This window comes from Lissotriton helveticus, chromosome 8 (genome assembly GCF_964261635.1).
Source record: "Lissotriton helveticus chromosome 8, aLisHel1.1, whole genome shotgun sequence".
NCBI lineage: Eukaryota > Metazoa > Chordata > Amphibia > Caudata > Salamandridae > Lissotriton > Lissotriton helveticus.
Genome location: NC_136069.1, coordinates 1,262,982,065 through 1,263,006,974, shown reverse-complemented (window position 1 = coordinate 1,263,006,974; position 24,910 = coordinate 1,262,982,065). Strand labels below are relative to the sequence as shown.

At 45.8% G+C, this 24,910-nt stretch overlaps 1 protein-coding gene across 1 annotated transcript in view; it reads left to right on the top strand.

Moving 5' to 3' along the window:
• Nucleotides 1–24,910, top strand: part of VWA3B (von Willebrand factor A domain containing 3B) — a 1,052,517-nt gene that overhangs the window by 83,673 nt on the left and 943,934 nt on the right. Inside the window, exon 3 of the mRNA XM_078658240.1 lies at nt 3,431–3,667. Within this exon, the coding sequence (XP_078514366.1) occupies nt 3,431–3,667 (237 nt within the window). The remainder of the gene's footprint in view (nt 1–3,430; nt 3,668–24,910) is intronic.

Here is a 24,910-nt window from a genome sequence, read left to right as displayed (position 1 = left end):
CACCCTTTTCAACTATCTTCCTTGCCATAGGGCTTCTTTATGACACACATATTCAAGGGCAATTTCACTAACTTTCCCTTAATTCTTCTTCCTGGCTGTTCAAGTGGTCTTTGCAATCAAATAACTCTCTAGCATGTTTCAAAACAGCTGTAGGCATTCCCAAATTGAGATCCTTTCTGTGAATCGTTCCAGTCCCTTATTGTTAGTCCCCAGTCTCCCACTTCTTTTACAAAGTCCTGGTTCACCTACATTTTACCAGGACACAGTATAGCTAACATTTAATCCTCTGTGCACCCTTGCCAAATAAGAGAAGATTTGCACAAAATGTATTCCACAGAGCACACTTTCATATATCACTCTTTTCGTTGCCATCAAATCAACATTCCCTATCCTCACCACATTGATCGTTCAACAACTTTTAACATGATCAGGAATGACACAATGTGTGTCTCCTAGGCATCGAGGAGACAGCACTGTCCTGTTCTTCAACCCATCTATCCAATCAGTTATAAACTGTGCACTGGTGCTCTTCCATATTATCTCCTACCTCACCCATCCATATGGAAGTTTCCCATGGCCCTGTAGTTATGAAACATCTTTTCTCTAGATCACCTCACTTTATGCAGCCATCTCCTTTTTTCAGATTCGTGTGTCAGTTTACCAAGAATGTGCAAATATTATTCTCCTCCCCAGGTCCAAGAATAAGTCATAGATAGTCTGTCAGCAGATTTGTCACTTGTTACAAAATTTCAGTCCAAAATATAAATAATAAACAGCACATTCTCCACTGCCTGAACACCATCAGCTTCACCATCTTCTATATCTGATATGTATATTGTCTCCCACTTGGTCTCAACTGTAATAGCAAAATGAAACTTCATCACAAGCTCTACCACCCCCTACTTGCTTCTCAGCATTAGATAGACAAGTTCCTACATCTCATTCCTCAATGTAACTATTCACAGTGAAGTTCCAATGTTAAGCAAAGCTTTCTATGAGGACAGTATATTTATCAGACTTCCCCAGTATTCTTTCCTTACCATTGATAAAACATTGAACTTCACCACTTGCAAATTATTTGTCATACCCAAGTGAAGACCCACTGCCCTATAAAAAATCACGATCTTTCCAGATTCCTTATCCATGCGTGCAAAGCAGTCCACGGACTGCCTCTACCTTGTGCATATTGCATCTTCTAAACTGCTAGCTGCCCTTTATGCAGTACCACCCACCACTTACGTTGTAAAATGGCGGGCTTCTGTGTGGTTCTCTCGACTTTGCCTCCATCGAACCACCTTCGCCTTCTAAAATCATTAGTTTGCCTCAGTATAGTTTAAAGTGCTTATGGATGCATTTTGCTAGAGGATACTTCAAAGCAGTCGCCAAGGTCCTGGTGTTTGTTGCAGATATTGGAAAGGCATTTCTGCCCCTCATTTTTTTTTCCCGCAAATAATTCTGTACAAGCAATTTGACCATTTCATAAAGCCACATAAAGACTGTCTGTCAGTAGGGGATTTCTAGACCACCACTACAGTCCACTTAGCGAAAAGTGATGCTCTATCTATCAAATCTCTTTGTTTCTTCTCTTTTATTCGAGGAATATAGCCATGCAGTAATGTCAAACTTACTCCAGGATCTGTCCAGTTGTGACATTTTAATCTGTTATGTGTTGCCAGTATTCATCTATCATTGTATAGTCTCCCACACTTTATGCATGCGGTCTGTTCAATTACTCTATTCCTAGATAGCATTGCATCAACTAGAGTCTGACATTCCAAAACACCTTTTTATATTCATGGATATGGAATGACCAAGTCATATATCTAAATGTCCATAAGCTTAGGCAGTTCTAGTGTTTTTGTATCCTTTAATGCTTTATAAAGCATGTAAATATGCATACCCATTTTCATAATACCCTTAGCCTCCTAAAAGGAATATGTTCTACTTTTGTTGAACCCCAGCTGTCCTTTTACTTCTAGCACCAGTCTTGTCTTAATTTCACCTCATGTCTTGTTCCCCAACCACCCTCCTCTCCTTGTCCTTCTATCTCATTCTTGCAAGCTCGTTTTTAGCCCTGCTTCCTATCTTTGACATTGTGTTTTGGTCTTTCATTTCCACAGTAATTCCTCCTTTGCTGCGTTATTCCCTTTTGTTCTGGGTCTAAGCCTGATGCTGATAAATAAATCCTGCACCCCAAAAAAGAGTGCTGGTTGGCCCTAACTGCAACCACCACTGTCTCTAATTAAGGATTCTAGTGTTACTGTTAACACCAAGACAGTAATTTGAAAGATTCACACAATTCAATTTTTATTATGGTTTAGAAATCCGAAGAATTCCACATAAAATTCATAATTAAAACATAATTCCATACACCAAAAAATTCAATTAAAATGACAAATTCTCATTTTCATTTAAAAATATATGAGCTTTGGGTAATAAGGTTACCGTATATGAATTATTACCAATTTATGCAGATTGTTTAAGCTAATTCTGTTCCAAAAGCATTCATTAAAAGAGAACAATTTTTCTATTCACTAAACTATACTCTGCGGTGGTCAACTTAATTACAATGCAGATGTCTTTCAACATATACATGCTTATTTCAGATACAGCACACTATAGTTTATCGGAGAAACCTAATTAAATAAGGTACACAGAAAAATTAATATAAAGTTATAATCCAAAATTAAATATCAAGCAACACACGACATTTGAAAAGATGTACATGTTTGGATGTAAACTAAGAGCCTAGACTTAGAAAGATTCACACATTCCCTTGACAATATCATATCAGAAAACACTTGTGAGGACCAACCAAAACACACCTTAATAGACTGTATACTGCATGCACAGCGTGAAAGGCTGACAAGAAACTAGTGGAGAAGAATGGAATAGTGAAACAGAGTTCCTTCAATTACTTTTATTAACTGGATCCTTTCTCTCCATACCAAGAGATGGGATCCAGTGTACTATAGCAACTTTGTCCTGCTGATAAGCAGTACCAGGTAAATAGTGACCGAGGCAAGTTGAGGTCCTAGCCCTGCCTTTTAAAACTTTGCCCCAGCCCTCTGGATGTGTCCTCACGCCTGGTCAATACTCTCTAAGAATATGTGTCAAATTTGGTGCCTGAAGTTTGAATTAATTTTCGTTGGAAAATATTATTCTTTACTTTTCTTTAATATATATGGCCACTTGTGCTAGAATTTAAAACAATGGTCCTAAAGAAGTAGAAACACCCTCTGTAACAAAAATTAAATTAGGAGCATGTATGGTACTTTTGCCATTGTTTCAATTGAAGCATAGAGTGTGGTAATTGAAGAGTATGTGGCTTTGGTAAATATTTCTAGAATTACTTAAAAAAATGAATATAAAATATAACTTGAAAATTATGGCAATATTTAGTATAAACGGTATCACACGTGTTTTACAGTGACAGATGGGACCTTTAATCTTAAAAACAAGGCATGCCTTCTGAAGTCTGATCTACTTGCTGTTGCCAAAGGGCATCTCTGTAGTACTAAAGCCCCAGGATCTAAATCCACTTTATGGGAGATGGACGTGCAGGCTCTCGTTTCATCACCTAAGTGGCTTCAACTTCATGGCCTGAAGAGAAACAGCTTGACGCTCTCCCAGATCTTTGAGCAGATTGGATTTTTGCAAAAACCAGGTATGCCACATTTCTTTCTTTTAAGTCAAGACCCAGTTTTCTAATGTGTGTTTTTCTTGCTAAATCATTCCAAACTGCTGAATGGTTTCATGGCTGTGTGCATAGCTGATTATGTCATGTGTTTCCCTGAATCAGTTCACCTCTTCTATCTTTTTGGCAGCACTGGCAATGAGAATAGAAGAAAAAGGTTTAAAATGACACTCACACAGTAGGAGAAATCTCCCAGCATGTCAGGTACATCAGTTATGCTGTCCTGGAAGTCACCCTCTTCTTTGGGGTTCATTTCCAGGACTCATATAAGTAACAACACTTTTACCATGCTGTTCAGGCATGCCTGGCAGCCAGCATGTTTCCCCTCTTCCTCCATGAATTGTCTCCTCCCATGCTTGCTGATGGTATTGGCCGGAATGGCATTGTAGGGCCACCCAATTGAAGGTAGACCCCCAACACCATTTTCACTGTAATCCCTTCTGCCTGGGTCCTTTATTCAAACCATGATGGACATGAAGCAGAAAAGTTTTAAAATAATCCTTGTATAATTGGAAATTAACTGAAGCTTGTCAGAGGCATTTGTTATGTGGGTCTTGGAAATGTAACCCCTTTTTTAGTGTCTGTTAGACCTGACATCTTTGGTGTGGTATTCCCCAATAGTTTTTACCTTCACCCTCTATTTTGCTGAACTCATTTGGGTTGGTATTAAGACTCCCTGCTAACCAGTGCTAAAGTGCTCGTGCTTTGAAATGAAATGAAATTAAATTAAATTTATAAAGCGCATGGCTGCCCGAAAGCGTCCCAGCGCTAACAGAAAATAGAACAAAAAAGCAAACTGAGGATGAACCAATAATTAGGGGTCCTTGGGAAAGAGAATAGTTTTAAGTGCCTTTCGAAACTTAAGATGACAGGGTTCTGTACGGATCCAGTTGGGGAGAGAGTTCCAATTTTTTGCTGCATTTAAGGAAAAACGGCGCCCCCCTGTGCGTGCCTTCCTAACTCTGGGGACCCTTGCAAGATTACCATGGTCCGACCGGAGAGCCCGGGATGCTTTGTCCTTAAAACATGGGCAAAAGTAGTCTACACCTAGTTGGCACATTTAATGTGCTTTTAAGTTCCTAGTAAATGGTACTACCTGTACTCGGGCCTGTATAATCAATACTACTGGTGGGCAGCAGCACTCAAGGGCAACCTATTAAAATAGCACTGTAAAACCTGCCTCAGGTCTGCCAGTGCAGCCTGCAGTGCAATTTTAATCTGCTATTTACATCTGGCAAAATAAACCTGTTGCCAGGCCTAAACATTCCTTTCTAAAACGCATGTCTCCCCTAAGGTATGCCCTAACTACCCATAGAGCAGGATGCATGGTATTTAAACCGTAGGACATGTCTGCTTAAGTTTTAAATGTCCTGGTAGTGAAAAACTCCTAAAGAGGTTTGTCATAGTTGTAAGTCCTATGGATACTATATACTAAAACTAGGTTGCCTTAATACATTTAATCTGTGCTAACTTCAGATTAGGAACAGATAGAGACATGATGTTTAGGCTCAGATGAATTGTACTTTAAAATCCTCTCTAATGGTAAAGTCAGATTTTAAGTTACAACTTTAAAAATGACACTTTTAGAAAGTGGACATTTTCGGCCTAAACCAAATATACCTTTATGCCAGTGTCCTGAGTCATATGACTGTTAATGACTCTGCTGTTTTGCTTCCAGGCATAGGAACAAAGAAGGCCTAGGTGTGAGAGGAGTGGGTCTTCCTGACAGGATAGCTGGGGAGGAGTTGCCACCTGCCCGACATCAGGCCTGTCCTGCCTTTTGTCATGCTAGACAATTAAAAGCCAGGGCCAGGGGAAGAAGAACTGTCCAGAACCAGTTTTGACAGTAGGTCTGGAAATCCTCCCCCTTCCCCCACAAAAGCTGGCATCAGGTATATAACTGGGCTCTTCAAAACTTCTCATCAGAAAACTACTGAACCTGCGGAAGATTCAGAAGAAGGGCTGCCCTGCTGCCAGAAGGACTGCCTTGCTGTCTGAAGACGGAAAGGTGGACCTGCTTGCCTTGAATTCACAGCTACCCAGAGTAACTTCAACGGTGAGTTGGCTGAACTCGTGCGTGTGTTACAGAGACACAAAGTTTCTAGATGCCTCCCTGACCAGCATGATCTGGGGCTGCCTGGAGCAGCCTGAGCCCTGCTGCTGGCCTCTGCTGGAGTGAGTCCTGATACCCAAGAAGTACCCCCAGGTGCTGAACTCTTGACTGGCATCTGTAAGAACTCCTCCTCAAGAAAAGGTGAAAAATCTGAAGTCTGATCTTCTCACAACCCCGAAGTGACCTCTTCGTGCTGAGAATCAACCGCCCATGATGGCCGCCAACACGAAGCTCCAGCAAGATCTGCTCTTCGCACCACCAGCGACTGTCCGCAACGACTGACAATCAGAGACCTGCACTTTGCACCAGCAGTGACCATCTGCGATGATTAACCATCACGAAGCTGCAACGATGGCTTGCTGTTCACGCTACAGCAACAACCGTCTGCGATGCTTGACCTTCTCCTCGCACAGAAATCTCCTCCTTGCAGCTCCCTCCAACGAGAATGGAACTCTTCATGCTGGACTTGAAAAGGTAACTCTTCAGTGGGACTAACTTGGACCTGTGTCTGACCCATGCTCCATTGCAGTTGGCCTGCACTTTTGCCTTTCCTCCAGTCTAGCGTGATAAGATAACCACAATTGGCACTTTCCCCTTCTTGGTGTTATTTTTACATAAAAGTAAAAAAATATATATATCTCTGGTTATACTGATTGGATTTTGTTCATTTTAGTGTCATTTTATTTATTCACATTTACTCTATTGCTCTAAATTGGTTTGGAGTTTTTCTTGTGTTTGGATTTCACTGTATTACTGTTTGAGTGCTGCATAAATACTTTACATTTTACCACTAAGTAAAGCCTGCTAAGCTACCAGAGGATTAAGCACAGGTTTTTTTTAGTGACTTTTGTGGTTCACCCTGATAGGGATTGTTTATCATTTGAGTGAGGCTTCTACCCCTCTCAACCAATAAACCAATTTGTTTTCTTACAGGGTTCTTTGCAAAGACTTACATATGTGACAACGGTTCCCCATGACACCATGGCATGGCATGGCAGATTGGCCAGCATGCTCCCCCCTCCTCCTGAAGCATCTCCTTCAGAGAGGAGACATTTTTTAGAAAAATATCTGTCACAAGGGTGCAAGGGCGGACAACTTTAGACTTGCCATCTTAGTTTAAATAATACTTTAATTGCCCACTAGTGAAGAAGTATGTATGGATAGGGAGTTTGCTTGGTATAATTCCATTGAGTTAGCTTTTTCTGTCCTTAGCATAAGTGAGCTTGGTGGCTTAGAGAAGCATATCAGATTATTAAACTTCCTGCTTTGCAAAAAATATATATTATAATGATCCAACGAACCTTCTTGGAGAAGTTTAGATGATTTAACTGCACCTCATGTGGCAGCTTTGTCTCAACCTCATATTGTACTTATTCTCATTCATTAGCAAAAAAGTTTTGGATCAACAGTTTATCCAGCTCGACTGTTTGTGTCATAGGACCCATTTAGTCATAAGAGTGGGTACATTTAAATATCTAACCAGAGGAGTTTTTTTTACCAAAGCACTCTCCATAGAAATGCAAAAATACAATGATATTGCTTGCATGGGATTTAAACCTCTCCCTGAACGCTGTACTAGATGGACACTTGTGTGAGTTAAACTTCTGTGATATACAAAAATTTGCTGAAACTGATATGCTTACTTTTTCAATGTGTATTCCGTTTTATGCCTCACCATAACTTATGGTTGTACTATGGACTGGACGCTGGCTTGTACCTTCGGAGGTTTTGAGTATAAAACATATTTGCCAAGATTATAGATGGATCTCTTACCAGTAACTGAGTTATTAAATGGTGCATCTTTGTAAAATATTATGGTTTGATGTATTCAGGTGTAGTTTTTCAGTACAAATATAGTAAATGGCAACTCAGCAACATTTGCTGAGGAGTGGTTTGAGAGAAAATAGATACATATATACATGTATGACTACCTGCCCCCTTATAAATTGCTCTAATGCCCTTCGGCCATGTTTGTACTATATAAAATCACAAATAAAGAACTAAGTCATCAAACTCCAACTGGTCTGCGCTTGCAAGGTGGGAAGTTCTTAATGTTGTTTTCGGAAGGTAAGCAACAAAAAAATGAGGAAGCAACAAAAGCAAAAAGAGAGAAACATGGAAACCACTAGCTTCGAGACCCATCAACTAGGGTTAGATACAATAAATGAACATGGACAAATATTGTAATTGATTATGGACCAGATGAATTCCATTGAGAGTTACCAGTTAAGGGTACAATGATCTCATTAAATCTAGTCAAAGTATAATTTAATGAATAATAATTTAAAAGTTCTTCCCTTGGCTTTTACGGTGGAGAAAGAAAGTTAAACATATCCTAAATTGTATCAGTGTTTTTGGTACTCCCATAACCAGTTTGAAGTTAAAGAACTATTTTTGTATCATGATTTGTGTACAGAGAGGATGTCATTTGATTATGGGCCAATTGCTAAGTACATTGTGCTCCTATGAGAAAATGGTGCAATACCTGGCAAAGATATTAAACTAAGGGAACCAATATGAGAAACAGATTGTTTTAAAGATTAATGAGTTGTGGGCCATTATGAGCTAGACATTTCATTTTTACAAAAACACAGGTCAGTAATAAGTCCTGTGTTGATGACATTGTTTAATAAATTGCAAAAGCACAACCAATAATGCAATCTGTAACAGTGGGAAGATTTAACTAAGGCCTGATCAAGAAGGGCCATAATATTCTCATCACTGCTCAAACCCCTGTTTGTGTAAGGTTCAGAATTCTAAGATGTGCTGTCATTGTCACACCCATCTCAATTTTCCCCAGGTAAACTTTAGCTGGTCACTTGCCAAAATGAACTGGGAGAAAATTCCCAGTAGTTAGTGAGACATGCGCAATTCGCCTCAGGAAGCACATATTCCACAATTCACTGGGAAAATTCAGAACTGAAGAAATTTACCACAACCAGCAAATACCACTCCCTAGGGTTTGGATATTTACGATGTGCAGTAAATACTTACCCACCGCCCTTGATACCTACATGTAGTTCCTCCTGGGCTGCGTATTTAAATAAAACTAATAATAAGATATTTGCCATAAGGCTTGCCAGATGTTTTCCTCGATGGCAACCCAGATTCACTCTGATAAAAAAATTATTTAATCCAGAGCTGATTCTTCTGTCTAGTTTAAAAAGCGTGACTGAGATTATTTTTGGGGATGGCAGTAGATTAACATTGCAAGTTTGTTGGGTGTGGCAAAATATTTGAAATTTCGGCACTGGGATTTTACTATGTAAACTTTAGATGCTTTTGGCCTAGAAATTCATTTGTTAAAATGGTGCACCAGTATTACTTGATTTATTTGTTGATAGAATGTGCATCACATTTAAATGTTTAATGATGCTTACTTGTTCCTTGGTATTAATCAAACTCATTTGTGTTCTATAATCTTAGTATTTCTGGATTTCACATGGATATCTAGTCTCTACATTAATACAAACCAAATATTAGTATTACCAATGATAGTGGAAATCGAGGGTATTCAGTGATAAAACACAATTGTTCGTGGGTTACATTATCATTCTATTATAACACATTATTAATTTAAACATTTGGCAAAGGTAATAACAGGTTTATTATCTAATTTTTATTTTGTAAGGCTAAGTAAGGCATTGACTTACTGTTTAGAGAGTAATCGTAGGCACCCATAAATTATTGTGTGTCTTTAGTGTTTCTCCATCGGCTTCAGTAGAGTTTTATTAGTGGTTCAAGACTAATTTGCAGACAAGTCATGACAACATGTAGAAGTTGTTACTCTAGTCTAGAATATTATGAATCTTAAACTAAAAAGGGTTGGAATGAATCTTAAAACTGATAGAGATGAAGAGGATCCTTTCAACATTGTCAACTTAAGTGAGGATGGTGAAGGATTTTTTATTTTTAACAACTCTTTTTATTGACGGATCGTACATAAGACACAGCACTCCGTACCCCGGAGGAGCTGCTACAAGTACATCATAGCATAATCAGCTATCCATAACACATTTTAACACTTAACCCCTAGCCCCATCCCTTCCTCCCCCCCCCCCGGCCCACTCACCCCCTGCACAATGTCTCTCCAGTCCTGTAGGAATAATGTTGTCCATACTTAGAACAGTGTACACGATACCGCCTCCATGTCGTCATCACATCTGCCCCTCCACACCTCTTAACGGTGCCGGGGGTTCCAGCCATAGGCCCGGTAGTCCGCCCACCTTTTCCATATTTTGTAATGTTTCCGAGGGCAGCCCCTGGCTTCGAATATTGGTCGCTCCAATCCCATACAAAAATCAAGACCTTTTTTCCATACAACCACTTTGGGAGCCCTGGGGTCCTTCCAAGCCTGAGCCACATCCCTCTTTGCCACGGTAAGGCCCAGCAAAAGCAAATTTCTCTTGTAGATGTTACCACCCACCCCCTCGAGAACATGAAGCAGTCCTAATTTGGGGGTACGAGGGAGGTCCCAGCCCAGCACCTCCAACAAACAGTCCCACACCCCCATCCAAAATCCAGCCAAACCAGCACAGCTCCACACTGTATGTAGGAAATCACCTACTTCATGTCTACATCTCAGGCACTCTGAAGACTCAATCAAGCCAGCCCGCCACAATCTGTCCCTGGTGTAGTAAGCCCTATGTAGGTACTTGAACTGTATAAAGCGCAGGCGCATGGCAATGGCCGCTCATCTAGGGGCCGCTAGGGCTTCTCGCCAATCCTCCTCCTCTAGCTCCCCTACATCCCCCACCCAGTAGTCCCGTAATGTCTGTAAGTTGGAAGAGCAATGTGTGACTAGTGTTTGATAAATGCGGGAGATTTTCTTGTCTTCTAGGTCCCCCATAAATATCTTCGCCTCTATCAGGCTGAATTCGGGCAGGGAGTCTAGTCCCTCCAATAAGGACATGAGTGCATGTCTGAATTGTAAGTACTTAAAGGACTGCGTCTGGGGCATACAATATTCTTTGCTAAGTTCTTGAAAGGATTTTAGTGTCGTGCCCTTCAGGACGTGCCCTAGTGTGGAGATTCCTATTGAATCCCAGCCCCAGAAGCCCCGCAGTGATGCCAGCTCCGGCAGCCGCCCATTGTGCCAGAGCGGAGTCTCCTCCGTCAGTCTCCCCCACCATCCCATACGACGCAGCGATTGTCGCCAAATCTGAAAGACCACCTGGGTTGCCCTAGGCAGCCCCTTCCTCAGCCTTGCGGAGTATAAAATAGTGTGTAGCGTATCCGGGTCCATCAGGTATCTCTCAAGAGCATATGCTGGGTCTCCTCTGTCTCCGTACCACCATTCATTCAAGACCAGAAGATGGGACGCCTGATAATAGGACAGCATATCTGATGTCGCCAGTCCACCATAGTACATGGGCAAAAAGCAGGTACGCAGGGCCACTCGCGCCGCCCCCCCCGCCCACAGGTACTGACCCAGAACCGAATTAACCTGCTGGAACCATTGCGATGAGATCGTGTATGGGTGATTTTGTAGCTGGTATAGGAGGCGCGGCAGGGAAATCATTTTAAAAATAGCGGACCTGCCGTATAGGTTAAGGGGCATGCGGGACCAAGACTTCATCTCATTCTGAACCCTGTCCCAGACCGGCACAATGTTACGTTCCCAAGCAATTGGCTGCGAGACCGTCAAAAACACTCCCAGGTACTTGAGGCCCCCAGCCGCCATCTGCAGTGCCGACGCCCATGTCCCAATCCCCGTGCGATCACCCAGCACCCAAAGGGTGGATTTCCGCGGGTTCAGGTATAATCCCGATACCTCACCAAATATTTTCATTATGTCCAGGACTCTAGGCCTTGACCGTTTCACATCCGTAAGGAAAAATAGGACATCGTCGGCATATAACGCTATTTTGTCCGACGGTCCTGCCTCCCATTCGAATCCCCGCAACTGGGCGTCCATCTGAAACCACGCGGCCAGTGGCTCCATAGCTAGAGCGAACAGGTACGGCGAGAGGGGGCACCCCTGTTGGGTGCCGCGCCCTATCGGGAAGGCCACCGAAGTACCTCCTGCCACCCTCACCGAGGCCGTCAAATTAGTATACAGCAGCTTTATATAGGACATAAAGTGTAGCCCAAGATTGAGACGCGGGAGGAGTGCAAACAAGTAGGCCCAGCTCAGAGAGTCGAAGGCCCTGTCAATGTCGGCTAGTAACAACGCTGCCTGGGCCCCGGTTCTCCCAATCGCCTCCACCGCAACATTCGCTCGTCTGATGTTATGTCTCGTCGCCCTACGAGGCATAAACCCGGCCTGATCCGGGTGGATCAGTTCCGTGATATAGGGGAGAAGTCTGTTCGCAAGTGCCTTGGCCAGTATCTTGGCTTCAATGTTTAAAAGGGAAATTGGTCTATAAGACTCGTGCCGGTCTGGGGGTCGTCCAGGTTTGCAGAACACCACAATTTCTGCTTGTCTCCCGTCCGCCGGCAGAAGTCCATGTTCCCTCGCCTCCTCCAAGGCTGCCTTATAATGTGACCCTAACTGGAGGTGATATTTCTTAAAGAACTCGCTCGGAAACCCATTGAGCCCAGGGGCTTTACCGGTATTAAGCTCCCCCAGGGCCGTGCCCAGTTCCTCGGCCGACAGCGGAGTCTCAAGGCGTTCTTGCACATTCTCTGGGAGCGCGCGGGGTGGAAGGTCGGTTATCAATTTGTCAATGACCAGCTCCGGGAGACTTTCCTGTGGAGCATACTGGGTTGCGAAATATTGGGCGAAGCTGTCCGCCAGCTTCTTCGGAGCCAAGATTGAGGCCATAGCGTCGTCTCTCAGACCCGGCAGCACCTGCCCTTAAAATGTATTTTGGCAGAGTCTATACAGCAGTACGTGATTTGTCCCCCATTGATGAATTCTGCTACTTGTCGCCAGCCACAATTGCCGAGCCTCATCCAGTAGCAGGGACGCATAGGACTGCTGCGCCAGGAGTAACTGTCCCACCCCCACCCCGTCCCGAGCAACTCCGCACTGAGTCTCCAACAATTCTACCTTCGCTGCAGCCCTCACCAGTTCCTCTTTCCGTTTCCGCCGCGCCGCCGCGCACCAGGCAATGTCCACTACACGAAGCGTGGGATTCAGGGCCTTCCATACCATCCTCACATCTGTCACGGTGCCTATATTCTCCTCCCAGTAGTGGGCTATGGCCTCCCTCATATGCTGTTGGTAATCTTCTTGTTGCAGATTCCAAGCTGAGAGACGCCACCGAAATGGCTGTCTCTCTTTATCAAGGGTTACATCAATTGTGACTGGAGCGTGGTCCGACAGCCCGCGTGGCAAGATGGACGCCGAGTCAACCCTCCCTATCGCGGCGCTTGGGACAAAGATGTAATCGAGTCTGGAAAAAGATTTATGTACCGCTGAAACATAAGTATATCCCCGATCATGTGGATGGAGGTAACGCCACGTGTCTACCCACTCATTCCCTGTACCATGGTTGGTGGGTGTATCTGTTGTGTGTTCTGCTCTGCAGCGGTCTAGTCTACCTTGCATAACATCATTCCAATCACCTCCTATGACTGACAGTCCCTTTGGAATTTCCGCCCAGATTGTGTACAATTTCTCAATCAATGCCCACTGTAGTGGAGGCGGGGCGTACACACTCCCAATTACGAGCGACTCTGTGCCTATCATCCCTTTTGTAAACATATATCGGCCCTGCCGATCAATCCATTGCGTTGAGTGGACGTAAGACAATCTACGATGCACCAAGATCGCCACTCCTCGAGACCCCCTCACGAACATGGCATGGTAGACCTGGTCATAACCATATCGCTTCAGGCTTAGCTCTTTATTGCACAACATATGCGTCTCCTGTAGCAGGAGAATGTCTGCTCTTTCCCTTTTTCCCAATCTTAGTACTGCACCTCTCTTAATCTTATCTCGCATCCCTCGCACATTCCAACTCATCACTCTCATTGAGGCTCTATGCGGCCAAGTCCAGGGTTCTCAACCGCCATCTAATCGCAAGCAAAACAGCGGGTATAGCAATGGGCACAGTAGGTGTGTACACATCAAGAACAACAAACGAGACATCCGTGTGCAGAGCAACCCTTCCCCCTCCCTCCCTCAACCCCCATCCCCTCCTCCCCCCATCCCCTACCCCAAAACTCCCAGCCCGGTATCCTCCCCCCCAACTCCTCCTCAGCCCCCCTACCGCCCCCCCCATACCTCAGCAACATTGAAGTACCTGTCGCGGCATAGGATATCGCCAACCCCCAACGGGAGGCTGGAGACCATCTATCCCAATGGATCCCCATAAACAACCCCCCAAATCCCCAACCTACCCCCTAAGATATGAACTCCTCTAAACCTGGGGAATGCATCCGCCCTCCCGTGCACCCCCCCACCCAGATACGCATCCCATGTCTGCAGAGCCATAAACCTCTACACCATTGTGTCCGTGATTCTCAAAGTCTTCTGCCATCGTCAGCTGGGCCTCACATGGCTGCACAAGCCTCTTGCGCCGCACAGCGCACCAAAGTTTTAGGCAGTACTCCTCAGTCCCTCACGGATCCAACTTCCGAGCATCTGGGGTTTCGGTCTCCCCAGCTCCACCTTCCTTTGAGGGAGATCGTTTCGATGTACGGGATCTCCAGTTACTCCTACTCCGTGAGCGTCTGGGGGCCCGAGGCCGAGCCGCCGTTGAGGATGAGTCAGAGTCTCTAGCTGGCGGAGTATGCACCCTGATTCGAACCGTCTCATCAGTCCAGGTAAATACCTCCTCAGGAGAGTTAAAGAACTGTGTACGGGACTGGTAGATTACCCGCAGGCGGGACGGATAGAGCAGGGCATATTGGATTTTGAGGTCTCGCAGGCGAGCTTTGGCCGCTGTAAAGGATTGCCGTTGTTGTTACACCAGTTTTGTATAGTCTGGGAATATCAAAATTCTCTGGTTGTCGCACATAAGGGGCTCCTGCAGTCCCGCTTGCCTCAGGACAGTGTCTCGATCATGGTAATTAAGTAGTCTGGCTATTACCGGCCGAGGGCGAGCACCAACCGGCGGCTTCTGGGTAAGCGCTCTATGTGCTCGTTCAATTATGAAGCAGCGAGAGAGGGACTCCGGCGGGAGCCAGCCCTCCAACCATCCTGTGAGGAAGGCCTCCATGTTGCCCTTTTCGCAATCTTCCGGAAAGCCCACGAACCTTAAGTTGTTGCGCCGAGCCCGCCCTTCTGCGTCTTCTGCCCGGAGCACCAGGCCCTTCTGAATCCCTTCCATGTTGGCTACCTTCTTCTTCAAGATCGCCACATCATCCTCCACTCCCGTTATTCTGGTCACAGCTTCCGTTATGCGGGTCACGGCATTCCTCAGATCCTGGCGTAGTAGGGTGACGTCTGCCCCAACGGCCCCTATCACAGCGTCCAGCATGTCTCTAGATTGTGTAATCGCCGCCATGAGAGCCGCGTTGTCCGGCCCTGGCGCCTGGTGACCTCCCGCGGCTCCCGCACTCCCGCTCGGACCTGTGAACTTGTTAATTGTCCCTTGTTTCGAGGCGCTACCGCCACTCCCGCCTCTAGTCATGATCAATGACAGGTGGGGTCACTCCTCCGGATCTCGCCATGTGTACCACCTGTCTCCCAACGCCGCACCACCGGGGGGGCTCTTGCCAATATTACGCTCATCTTCCAAAGCCCAGCAGGGCTCGCCAGCCACCCCTCCGGCAGACTACAGGACCCAGATGGTTAGTCGGCCACAGACTCAGGCCGCACCCAGCGGCTCACGGATGCAATTGTCCGTCGCAGAAGTCCGCTCTGCCCACCCGCGATGTCACACAGTCCCTCCTCTAGCACCTTCAACGCTGCAGCTCCATGCCCTTGGACTCGGGACCTATAATCACTGCCCCTTGGTCCTACATCCACTTCTGCACACCCGGTTCAGTCTATTGCGCCACCTCCATGTGCCGTGCAGGCCACTTTACTATCAGCAGGGCGTCCTCCCAGATTTGCCTTGCGGTCCGGGCCGACCGCCGAACGGTAGGTGCCCCCCGCCCAACGTGGCCACCCCAGCGGCCCAGCACACCGCCCCTCCAGCGGAGGCCCACTCACCCCCTTGTAGCCAGGAAGGGGAGGGGGAAGGGGGAGACGAAGAGAGGGGGGGAGGCCCCACCACAGCACCAGCCGCCACGGACCCCTCTCGCCGCGGTTCGACACGACCGCCGGGGTTCCACCACCTGCCCCCCTGCTCCCGCCACTCCACCGGTCCACCACTCTGCACTCCCCGGGTCGGCTCACCGTTTGAAGAACACCTTCATGCCCCCGCCGCACCTCGGGGATGTACTTCTGCCTCCGGCCGGCCAATCATCAAAATTCACGCCCCGGCTGCTAAGCGCCTCCCAGGCCTCGCCACCGCTGCGTCCACGGGTCCACCAGCCGGTCCCTGTTATCGGGTGTTCTCCGGTGCCTTATTATGACTGGGGGCAGTTTGCACCATGGTTATACTGGCCACTGTCACCGACTCCACCACTGCGCCGCAGGCCCACCGCTGCTCCCCGCTGGCCTGCCACGGTCCCGGGGAGTCGCGAAACTCGAGGTCCCCGGCGCCCAATCTCGATGAAGGCCGCTCCGCTTCCAGGCTCAATTACCGGCGGTCCGCACCTCCGATTCGGCCTATTCTTGCTTCAGGCCCGTCGGCTACCTTCCGCTGCAAGGCACTTCGTCGCGACGCCCCTGGGTGTGGGAGAAGCAGGATATTTTGCCCGGATAATGAAACGGCGGGACGGAGCTCTCCTAAGCTGCGCCCGCCATGATGGCTACCTTAGCCACGCCCCCCAAGGATTTTTAATAAGAGTAAAGTTAATATCTGAATTTGCTTAATGAACAGCTCCTTGCTAAAATTGATCAAGATCCGGGTCACAAAATTGGTTTGCTGTTATGGGGAGAAATTTGGATGATCACAATGACAGACAAGTGGATTTTATTGCTTCCTTCATTGTTTCTAAAAATTAGCTTTTTGGTTAAAGGGATTGTATCCCTTTAGGTCTGAGATGTACCAGAGACTATTTCACAAAGCCATTTGCTTCTGTGTGTTCAACTTACACGTGCAAGTGGCAAGTGGCAAGTGGCTTCATTTTCAATTGTTCACCAAAAGGTGAACTTGCAATTGTGAATCAATTTGCCCATATACAATATTACCCTAGTATAATATAATATGTTCCCTAGGGCAACCCTAGTACAGGAGCAGGGAGCGTGCATTCAATGGCAGGGAAGCACTGACTAGTCTGGAAACCCTCTCAACTCTTGAAAATTCACAGACAAATTCCCAGTTGAATCTAATACTGGAAACGGGCTGAGATTTTCTTTTATCAAGGGTAGAAGTAAATCCTTTTTGATGGTTGGGAATAGATTCCTAACACCCCCCAAAAAAGTTGGGAGTGCAGAGAAAGAAATTCCTTTATCTAGAAAAGTGTTTTCCATGTACAGAAAAAAGTGCTTTAGTACTTTAGAAAAACCATTTCCATAGTCACACATAGAAATTCAAGAACATTTTTCGTCTCAGGGGCAACTAAAACTTTGAAAATCCGCACACATTTGAGGTTGTAAATCCGTGGGTGCAAATTGTGACATTTTTGGCAGAATTCAGTGCAAGGACTTTGACCTATATGCTGTGATGTTGTCCAAAATATATAGGTATTAGAAGTAGATATTTGAGATAGTAAGTGTGGAGATTTGTGGACAGTATCCACTAAAGTCCTCCCAATGTATCTGACAAAGTATAGGTGATATTATGGGTTCAGTGCCGAAACTCAAATATTTTAACCAGGCGTTTAGGTTTAGCATTGTAGAGTATTTTTCAATGGATTACAGAGAGGGAACATGTTTTACTTGTTTAGAAATACTTAGGTAATGTGTATTTGTTGATAGGAGTACAAGGTAAGGGGATAAATCTCAAAAGAAATCTGTTATAATTTTGGTGGGTGCAGGGGGGAACAGGGCTAGCAGGAGCTACCTGGCTGTGGTGGTTGAGGTTGTTTGCCACTGGTGACCTGGAGTTCATCCTACTATGGCTCTGCAAATAAGGCCAAGTACTCCCTTTGTGTACTTCACTCTCGGGATAGCATGGCAAGCAGTCAAAGGCTTCTAAGTGAGGTACTGAATGGGGCAAGAGCCCACAAGTAACAATAGACACAGTAGCATTGTCCAGCCCAGTGCTTAACTTTTGAAATAAAAGAAAGTATTTTAATCACACAGCATAACTTAATACTACTACACAACACAATTAGGGGAATCAGACATAAGGATGTACTCCTGTTTACAATCTTCCTTGAGGCGCTGAAACCTATAATCCCTATTTTATAATTCAAACAAGGCACTAATTACGCACAGGTGCAGAAATCTCAAATCATCCCAAATCATAGATGCACCCAATAGTTCAGTTTGAATTCACCTCTTGGTGGTTATTCACACAAATCCTGTAGTTTGTTTTGTAGATCTCAGTCTGTAGCTCAGTTTCTCATTCTCTTACAGTTCTTACAGAGGCCCACATATACCTGCATGCTGTCATTGTACTCCGGAGCAGTGTCATATGGATGCCTACAGTGGTCCTGCTCTTTGGTGGGTCTTAAGCTGACATAATCATTTCTGCTGCCTTGCCCGGAAATTGATGACTTGGTGATCTCAGTGGAGCAGCTCCTGTAGCCACTCTGGTCTTCAGAAGATGGGGCTTCCCTAGGCCGGGTGCAGACAAGATGCTGGTTTGGCAGTTGTGGTCTCTTGACTGATCTGGACCTTGTGGAGTTCGTCAGCAGTTGTGGTATCCATGTTGTTCAAGGCTTCCACCTCAGCATTGACAGAGCTTTCTAACTGTTCCAGGACCAAGTTGGCGGCCAAGATGGATGCTCGGCCGTGAGCTCTGAGATTCCTTCCCTGTATCACTTATCTTGTGGTGCATCTTGCACCCCCAGCAAGCCCTAAGTGATGGCGGGGTGCCCTTTGACCAACCAGAGGGCAGATTGATTGGATCCTGATTGTGGCAAACCCATTGCTGCAGGGAGTGTGGCCTGCTGAAACCCGGGGGATGAGATTCAAAGAGTCCTGCCATGTGCACTGCTCCCACGGATGCGGTGGAGGTCCCAATGACCTGCAGAGTAGTGCCTCATTGGAGCAGTGGAGGATAGCCCTAAAAAAGCCCCCAGATGGAGCCTCATCTCTTCTCCGGGAAGCACTTTGCATGGGCCTTGTCCAAGGCCTAGTCACCACCGCAGCCGGGAATACTGCCGAACAGAATCAGTGGGCGGAGACCATATGGACCTGACCCCTCGCAATGCCCATTGGGATGAGAGCAGAGACGGGAGGGATCACCGGGGAATGTCCTGTTCGACAGATGAAAGGCATCCAATGGTAGGGGCCACAGGACTGAAATCTGGCCCCACCTCCTTCCACTATGCCAACCTAGAGGGCTGGTGCTTGGAAATACTCTTGCCTTGGTCCTTCGGTGTGCCTTTGCCGGCGGGGCCTGCGGCTGCATTGTACAGTGTGGGAGAGGACTGCACCATCTACGCAATACAACAAGACACCCCCTGCCTGCCTGGGAGGCCCCATGAGGTCTGAGGGGAGCCCTCTCACTACCTTCAAAGTATGCAGGCTTACCATCTCCTTTTGCCTGAACCAGATCTCACTCCAAGGTAAGTCTTATAGCTGGGGGCACCGTTTTTTTACATTCTGTATGTGTCCCTCATGATCAGGCATTTCAACATTTGGATTTCTGCCCCCTCCTTCCCATTCAAAGCACATTAGCTGTAGACTCCTACCCTGATATCACTATATGCACTGGAGAACTAGCGAGGTGTGGGATTGGCTAGAGAGTAATGGAGAAGAAGAGGATGCCCCTGGATGGTTCACAGTGTGAATTAGAAGATAGCCCCTGAGATGACTTAGAGCTAGCCCACCCAGAAAACAAGCAGCCAAGGAACTAGCGCTGGTGGTGGCTGACGTTGAGCAGCATACCGGTTCTTCCTCTCAGCCCCCAAGCCCGACAACCTTAAGACTTTCACAGGCTCCATCTCCGGACTATGCCGATGCTGATCTAGCTTTGGTGGAATTGATCCTTCGTGATGGTGCGGAACTGACCCCCATGACAGATGATGTGGCGTTCTCTTCTACCTGAAGCGAGGACGAGTCCTCAGTGCAGGAGATTGGGGTGGGATCTTGATAATAGCCAAGACTGTACTGTGTGCGATGATGACCTATGCAGGTAACCTTGGGCCAGGAGGGAACTGTCCCCATCACCTGGGATGGATAATGCTTTACAACAAAATCCCCAAAGACATTGGAGGACATTATGCTAAGAACAAAACAGTGCATTTGGGCAAGCACCCGTTAGTGTGTTAACCTGATGAGGGGCACTGGGATGGTTTCTGGGTTCTATTTTATTGTCCTTTATATCATTATTTTTTGCAGGAATGCTGTTGAGATTACTGTAACACTGGGAGGGTGGAATGCCAGTGCTGGGAAAGGATGCATCAAGGGTTTCATTCACTCTGTGACATATGGGAGACACTGCTGGCTACTAGACTCTAATATAATCTAAGGTGGAATGTTATGGGTACGGCCAGTTGTGTCAAAATGATAAGCTTCCGTTACTAAGAGGTTCATGACTTGAACACCTGCATAGACCATTTTTATTGCACCCACGAGGTGGCTAACAAGATAGGAACTGTGGAGTGCCTGGGTCCAACATTATCTGACCACATCCCCCTCAGATTGTCCCTCAACTGGGGAAGCCTCCGACTGCCCTTCCCGACATGGTGCTTCTGTGCAGAAATACTCCGGGATGCCAAATTTAGAGCCTTGTTGGCAGAAGACGTGGTACACTACTTCCCTAAGAATGCTGGCGCTGCGATGGATGTACTCGTGGAATGGGAGGCCTTCAAGGTCGGGGTTAAGGGGACACTGCATTAAATCTATTGTGGTAGACTGATGCTTCGTGGGGAACTTGATGGGCTGGAGACTGAGATCTGCATGCATGAACATGTATTATGCAATCCCGGAGCCCTACCCCACCTAGTACAAGCGAGACAGGACTACAATACTGCTCTGTCTCGGCTATGTAAAGTGACTACAGAGATTATACTGCTTGTCAGCATGCGGAGGGTGATAAGGCTGCGAGCATTGCTCTTGCCTCAATAGGGGCAATTAGGACCCAACAAGGGACTCTAACGAATGCACACGCCGAGATTAGCAAGGTGTTTGTTTCCTAGTACACAGAACTGTACACCACTCTGGTGACAGTAGACGTCTCTTTCATTGAGAGGTATTTGGAAGACTCACACATGCCAATGGTTTCCACCTAACAGAGGACCACCCTGGATGCTCCACTCGTAGTGGATGAGATACATGAAGCCATTAAACAAATGGTGAGAGGAGAGAGCCTTGGAATTGATGGATTTGGAATTCTATGGAGCATTTTGCACAACAATTGATCCCACAGTTGTTGCAGATGTTTGATGCAGTGAGTGAACAAGGACAACTCCTCTGCTCATTACATGAGGCAATTATTACAGAACTTCCGAAGTCTGATAGGGAACCCTGTTGGTGGAATCTCATAGCCTGCTGTCCCTTTTAAGTTTAGGCCATAAGATATTGGGTAAGATTCTAGCTTACCGTCTGGTACCTGTAACCGAGATGCTGGTTCACTCGGACCAAAACAGTTTTATCCTTTGCAGGAACACATTCTTGAAACGAAGTTGCTTGTTTATGGCCTTGGCAGGGCATGCTGCTCTGGGTCTTCCCCATGGTTGGCATCCCTTGACATCAAAAGGATTTTGATACTCTTGGATGGCCAAATCTCATAGCACTGCTTTGCAAACTCCGATTCGGAGAGAGGGGTTTCTCTCATGGTTAAAGCTACTCTACACCAAACCTGCTGCCAGAGTGAAATGGGTCAAGTAATTTCCGACCCCTTTCCTATAGAGAGGGGCACCCGTCAACTTTTTCCCATCTCACGGATCATATTTGTGCTTGCCATGGAACGATTGGCATGTGCACTATGAGATAGAGGGCCTGACTGGGGGATAAGGATATATGGGAGATGGCACATAATATCTCTATATGCAGAAGATGCCCTGATTTATCTCAGTGAAAACAGGGACAACATGGAGCATGTGATCACTCTCCTGGAAGAATTTGGCAGGATCTGGGGCCTCAAGATTAATCAGGCCAAGTCATGTCTATTTCCCCAAACCTATCTAACCGAGGCCCAACGTATGATGACATTACAGACTACCCCATTTTCTTGGCAGTTTGAGACCTTTAAATATCTGGGGGTCCGTATTTGCCATTCAGAGGGCGACATGATAGCTGGTAACCTGAGAAGGGCACAGACTGATATACCATCTTTGACCCCCTTTTGGTGCAGTTTGCCACTGTCCCCCATGAGACATATTGCAAGCTCCACGATGCTGGTACTCCCCCGCTCATTGTATTTCTTCTCAGCAATCCGTGCATCACCAGGATGGAGCTTCTTTAGAGAATCAATCACTTGAGAATTGCAATCTCAATTGATTGTACTTATTTGGGGGCACCATCAGATGCAGGGTTGCTATTTCCACATTATATGCTCCAATGACAGGGGAAGGGTTTCAGGCCTCAAATTATTACGCTTACTACTTAGCAGCCCAGTTACAATGGCATATGCTCTGGCTCAGCGGTAACTGCCTTCAAGAAATGTGACGCCGGCTCCTATCCCCAACTCAGATTTTCATACTCGAGAGTTTGATGGGATTGACACGGATAGTCACTTCCTAGAGTGGGAATGCACTGATGTGAGGGGGACACCTCAGCTGGAAGACAAGCCTCCAGCTGATGAAAGGATGCATCCCTTATGCCATAAAGAAAACAGGAGGCCCCCTTAGTTAACGAGTCTGGGACCAGGGGAGATAGATACTAAAAAGATAGAGGGTGTCCCTATGGCACAGAGCTAATGGACCACTAATCTGATCCAAAAGTTGCAATGCCTCAAGAATCGGAATTTTCTATATGCCTATTGACTTTGGTGGGCCTACTCACCACACACACTGTGAACTTACTCATATGAAAGGGACTAGCAACAAAGGAACGGTTCAATAGTATAAACAATTGTAGACAGAGCACAAGATATACAGTAAATAAAAAACGTCTTGGCAAGTTTGTAGTTTAAAAATAAAACATACATAGATTTATTCGGCTTCATACAGTTGTATTAACAGTTAACGACAAATTCATACATAAAAATAAATACAATACATCATTATATGCATAATTCAAAAATTATTAAAAATGGTTACACAGCCATATATTAAAATTGTTACAGAGAACAAGTGTTGACGCGGCGTTTCGGTGTTGGCAATAAGCACCTTCTTCAGGACAGTTTCTCTTAAATTCTAAAACTCCGGATTCCCTCGGAGTGTCTTAGATAGTGTAAATTCCTGATGTGGAGCAGCAACACTAGGAAAGTACCCACATCAGTGGTTTCGCGTGGCTAAGCGTATTCAATTTCTTAATTCAATTGTATACGGAATCAACCTGTCTGGGAGGAGCCACCGAATTTACTTCAAAGGTTGATTCTCGCCTTTTTGGCCTTAATGGATCGCTGTAGCCGGGCCTATTATACTTCGTTCCTCGGCAATATTGAACTCGGGGGTAACCTCCCGTAGTAAGGCGATCGGTTAGGTGATTATCGGTCTCCCTGCTCCTCCACAGGCAGCGTTTCTGGGTTTCTGGGTAAAATAATAGTATGATGCATCCCAAATGCAAAAATACTGGTCGCGACCGTTTGCGACCGGTTTTAGCTTTGATTCATGTGCCTGTTTGTGCTGAAAAGTGGCAAAAGCAATCTTGAGCCCAAAAGTCATATTTTTACAGTAAGGTGGTAACAATCTCCCAGTAGCCACTGATCAGGTACCTAAGAAAGGAGCAACCTCCAACTGGTTCATAGCGAATGTGTTTCCTTCTTGATCATCTCATCAAGGGCCTGAAATTCCATGCAATAATGCGAGTCTGTTGATACTTGCCTTAACACCAACACCACTGGACTGGCTCAAGGACTACATGAATGCTCAGTATCTCCCAAGTATAACATCTGCCTAAACTAAATTTAACATCTTGTAAACCTTGCTTTTCAATAGCAAACGAATCCCTGTATTTGTGGTGTGCACAAAAAGAGGTGTCAACTCTGGAGTCAGTGAAAATAAATTGGAATATCATCTCAGCCCTTCTCTACTCTCTCTTTGTTATTCAGGAGTCAGTTCAAGGGCTAATTTTACCTCTTCCAGAGATGCATCATTCTCATCAGTTTGCAATAGGTAACGAAGGAAGTGGCTCACTGTTTTTTCTTCTTTTCTTGTTCCATTGCCATATGCTTATTGTAAAATATCTGTGGAAATATAGTTTGACCCGGTTCACATTCCACATACAGTCAGCATTACATTCAATGGGCTACATCGCTTATACTCCAGAGCTCCAAACCTTGAACAAATGGGCTTCAGCATCCACACCTCCTGTGTTGTGTGGTTCTGCCATTTTGATCTGCTTGGGATGAGCGGGCTGTTCTGTTATGCCCATTCAACCAGGGCTTTTTATTTAGACCATACATCCCCTAGAAGGCATTCTTCACTTGACACCACCTTCCTAGCTCTACACGTCTCTTGTCACCTGTTGCTTTTTCCCCTTGAGCAGGATGTTTGCAATTACTTTATCAGGACGTAGACCCTTTTTTGGCTCATGTAGGACTCCCCACGGCATGAATGTAGGGGTACTCTTCGACTACTGCGGCATGCAGTGGCCTCTATCGGTTTATCTGTGCCTTTGCTTTTGGACTAGCCCCGTGAGATTTAGTTGAACCCTGATGTTTACATGTGTTTAAACCTGTCTTTCTACAGTTAGTTCTTTGTCCTCCTCTATATGCTGGTTATCCCGGCCCTACGTAAGAGATTGTTTGGATCTTTACTCTTTGCTACAGCATTTCCGTTGAGCCAATACGCTGAAGACTCCATATCATTTTGAGAATCCATGGAGAGGTCTCCACTTAACACCCTAGATCTATATTGAACGATGTTCTAGCTAATGTTAGCAGGTCTTTGACAGGAGATTTTGGGCTAGTGGCTCAATCCGTTTGGCCTCCACT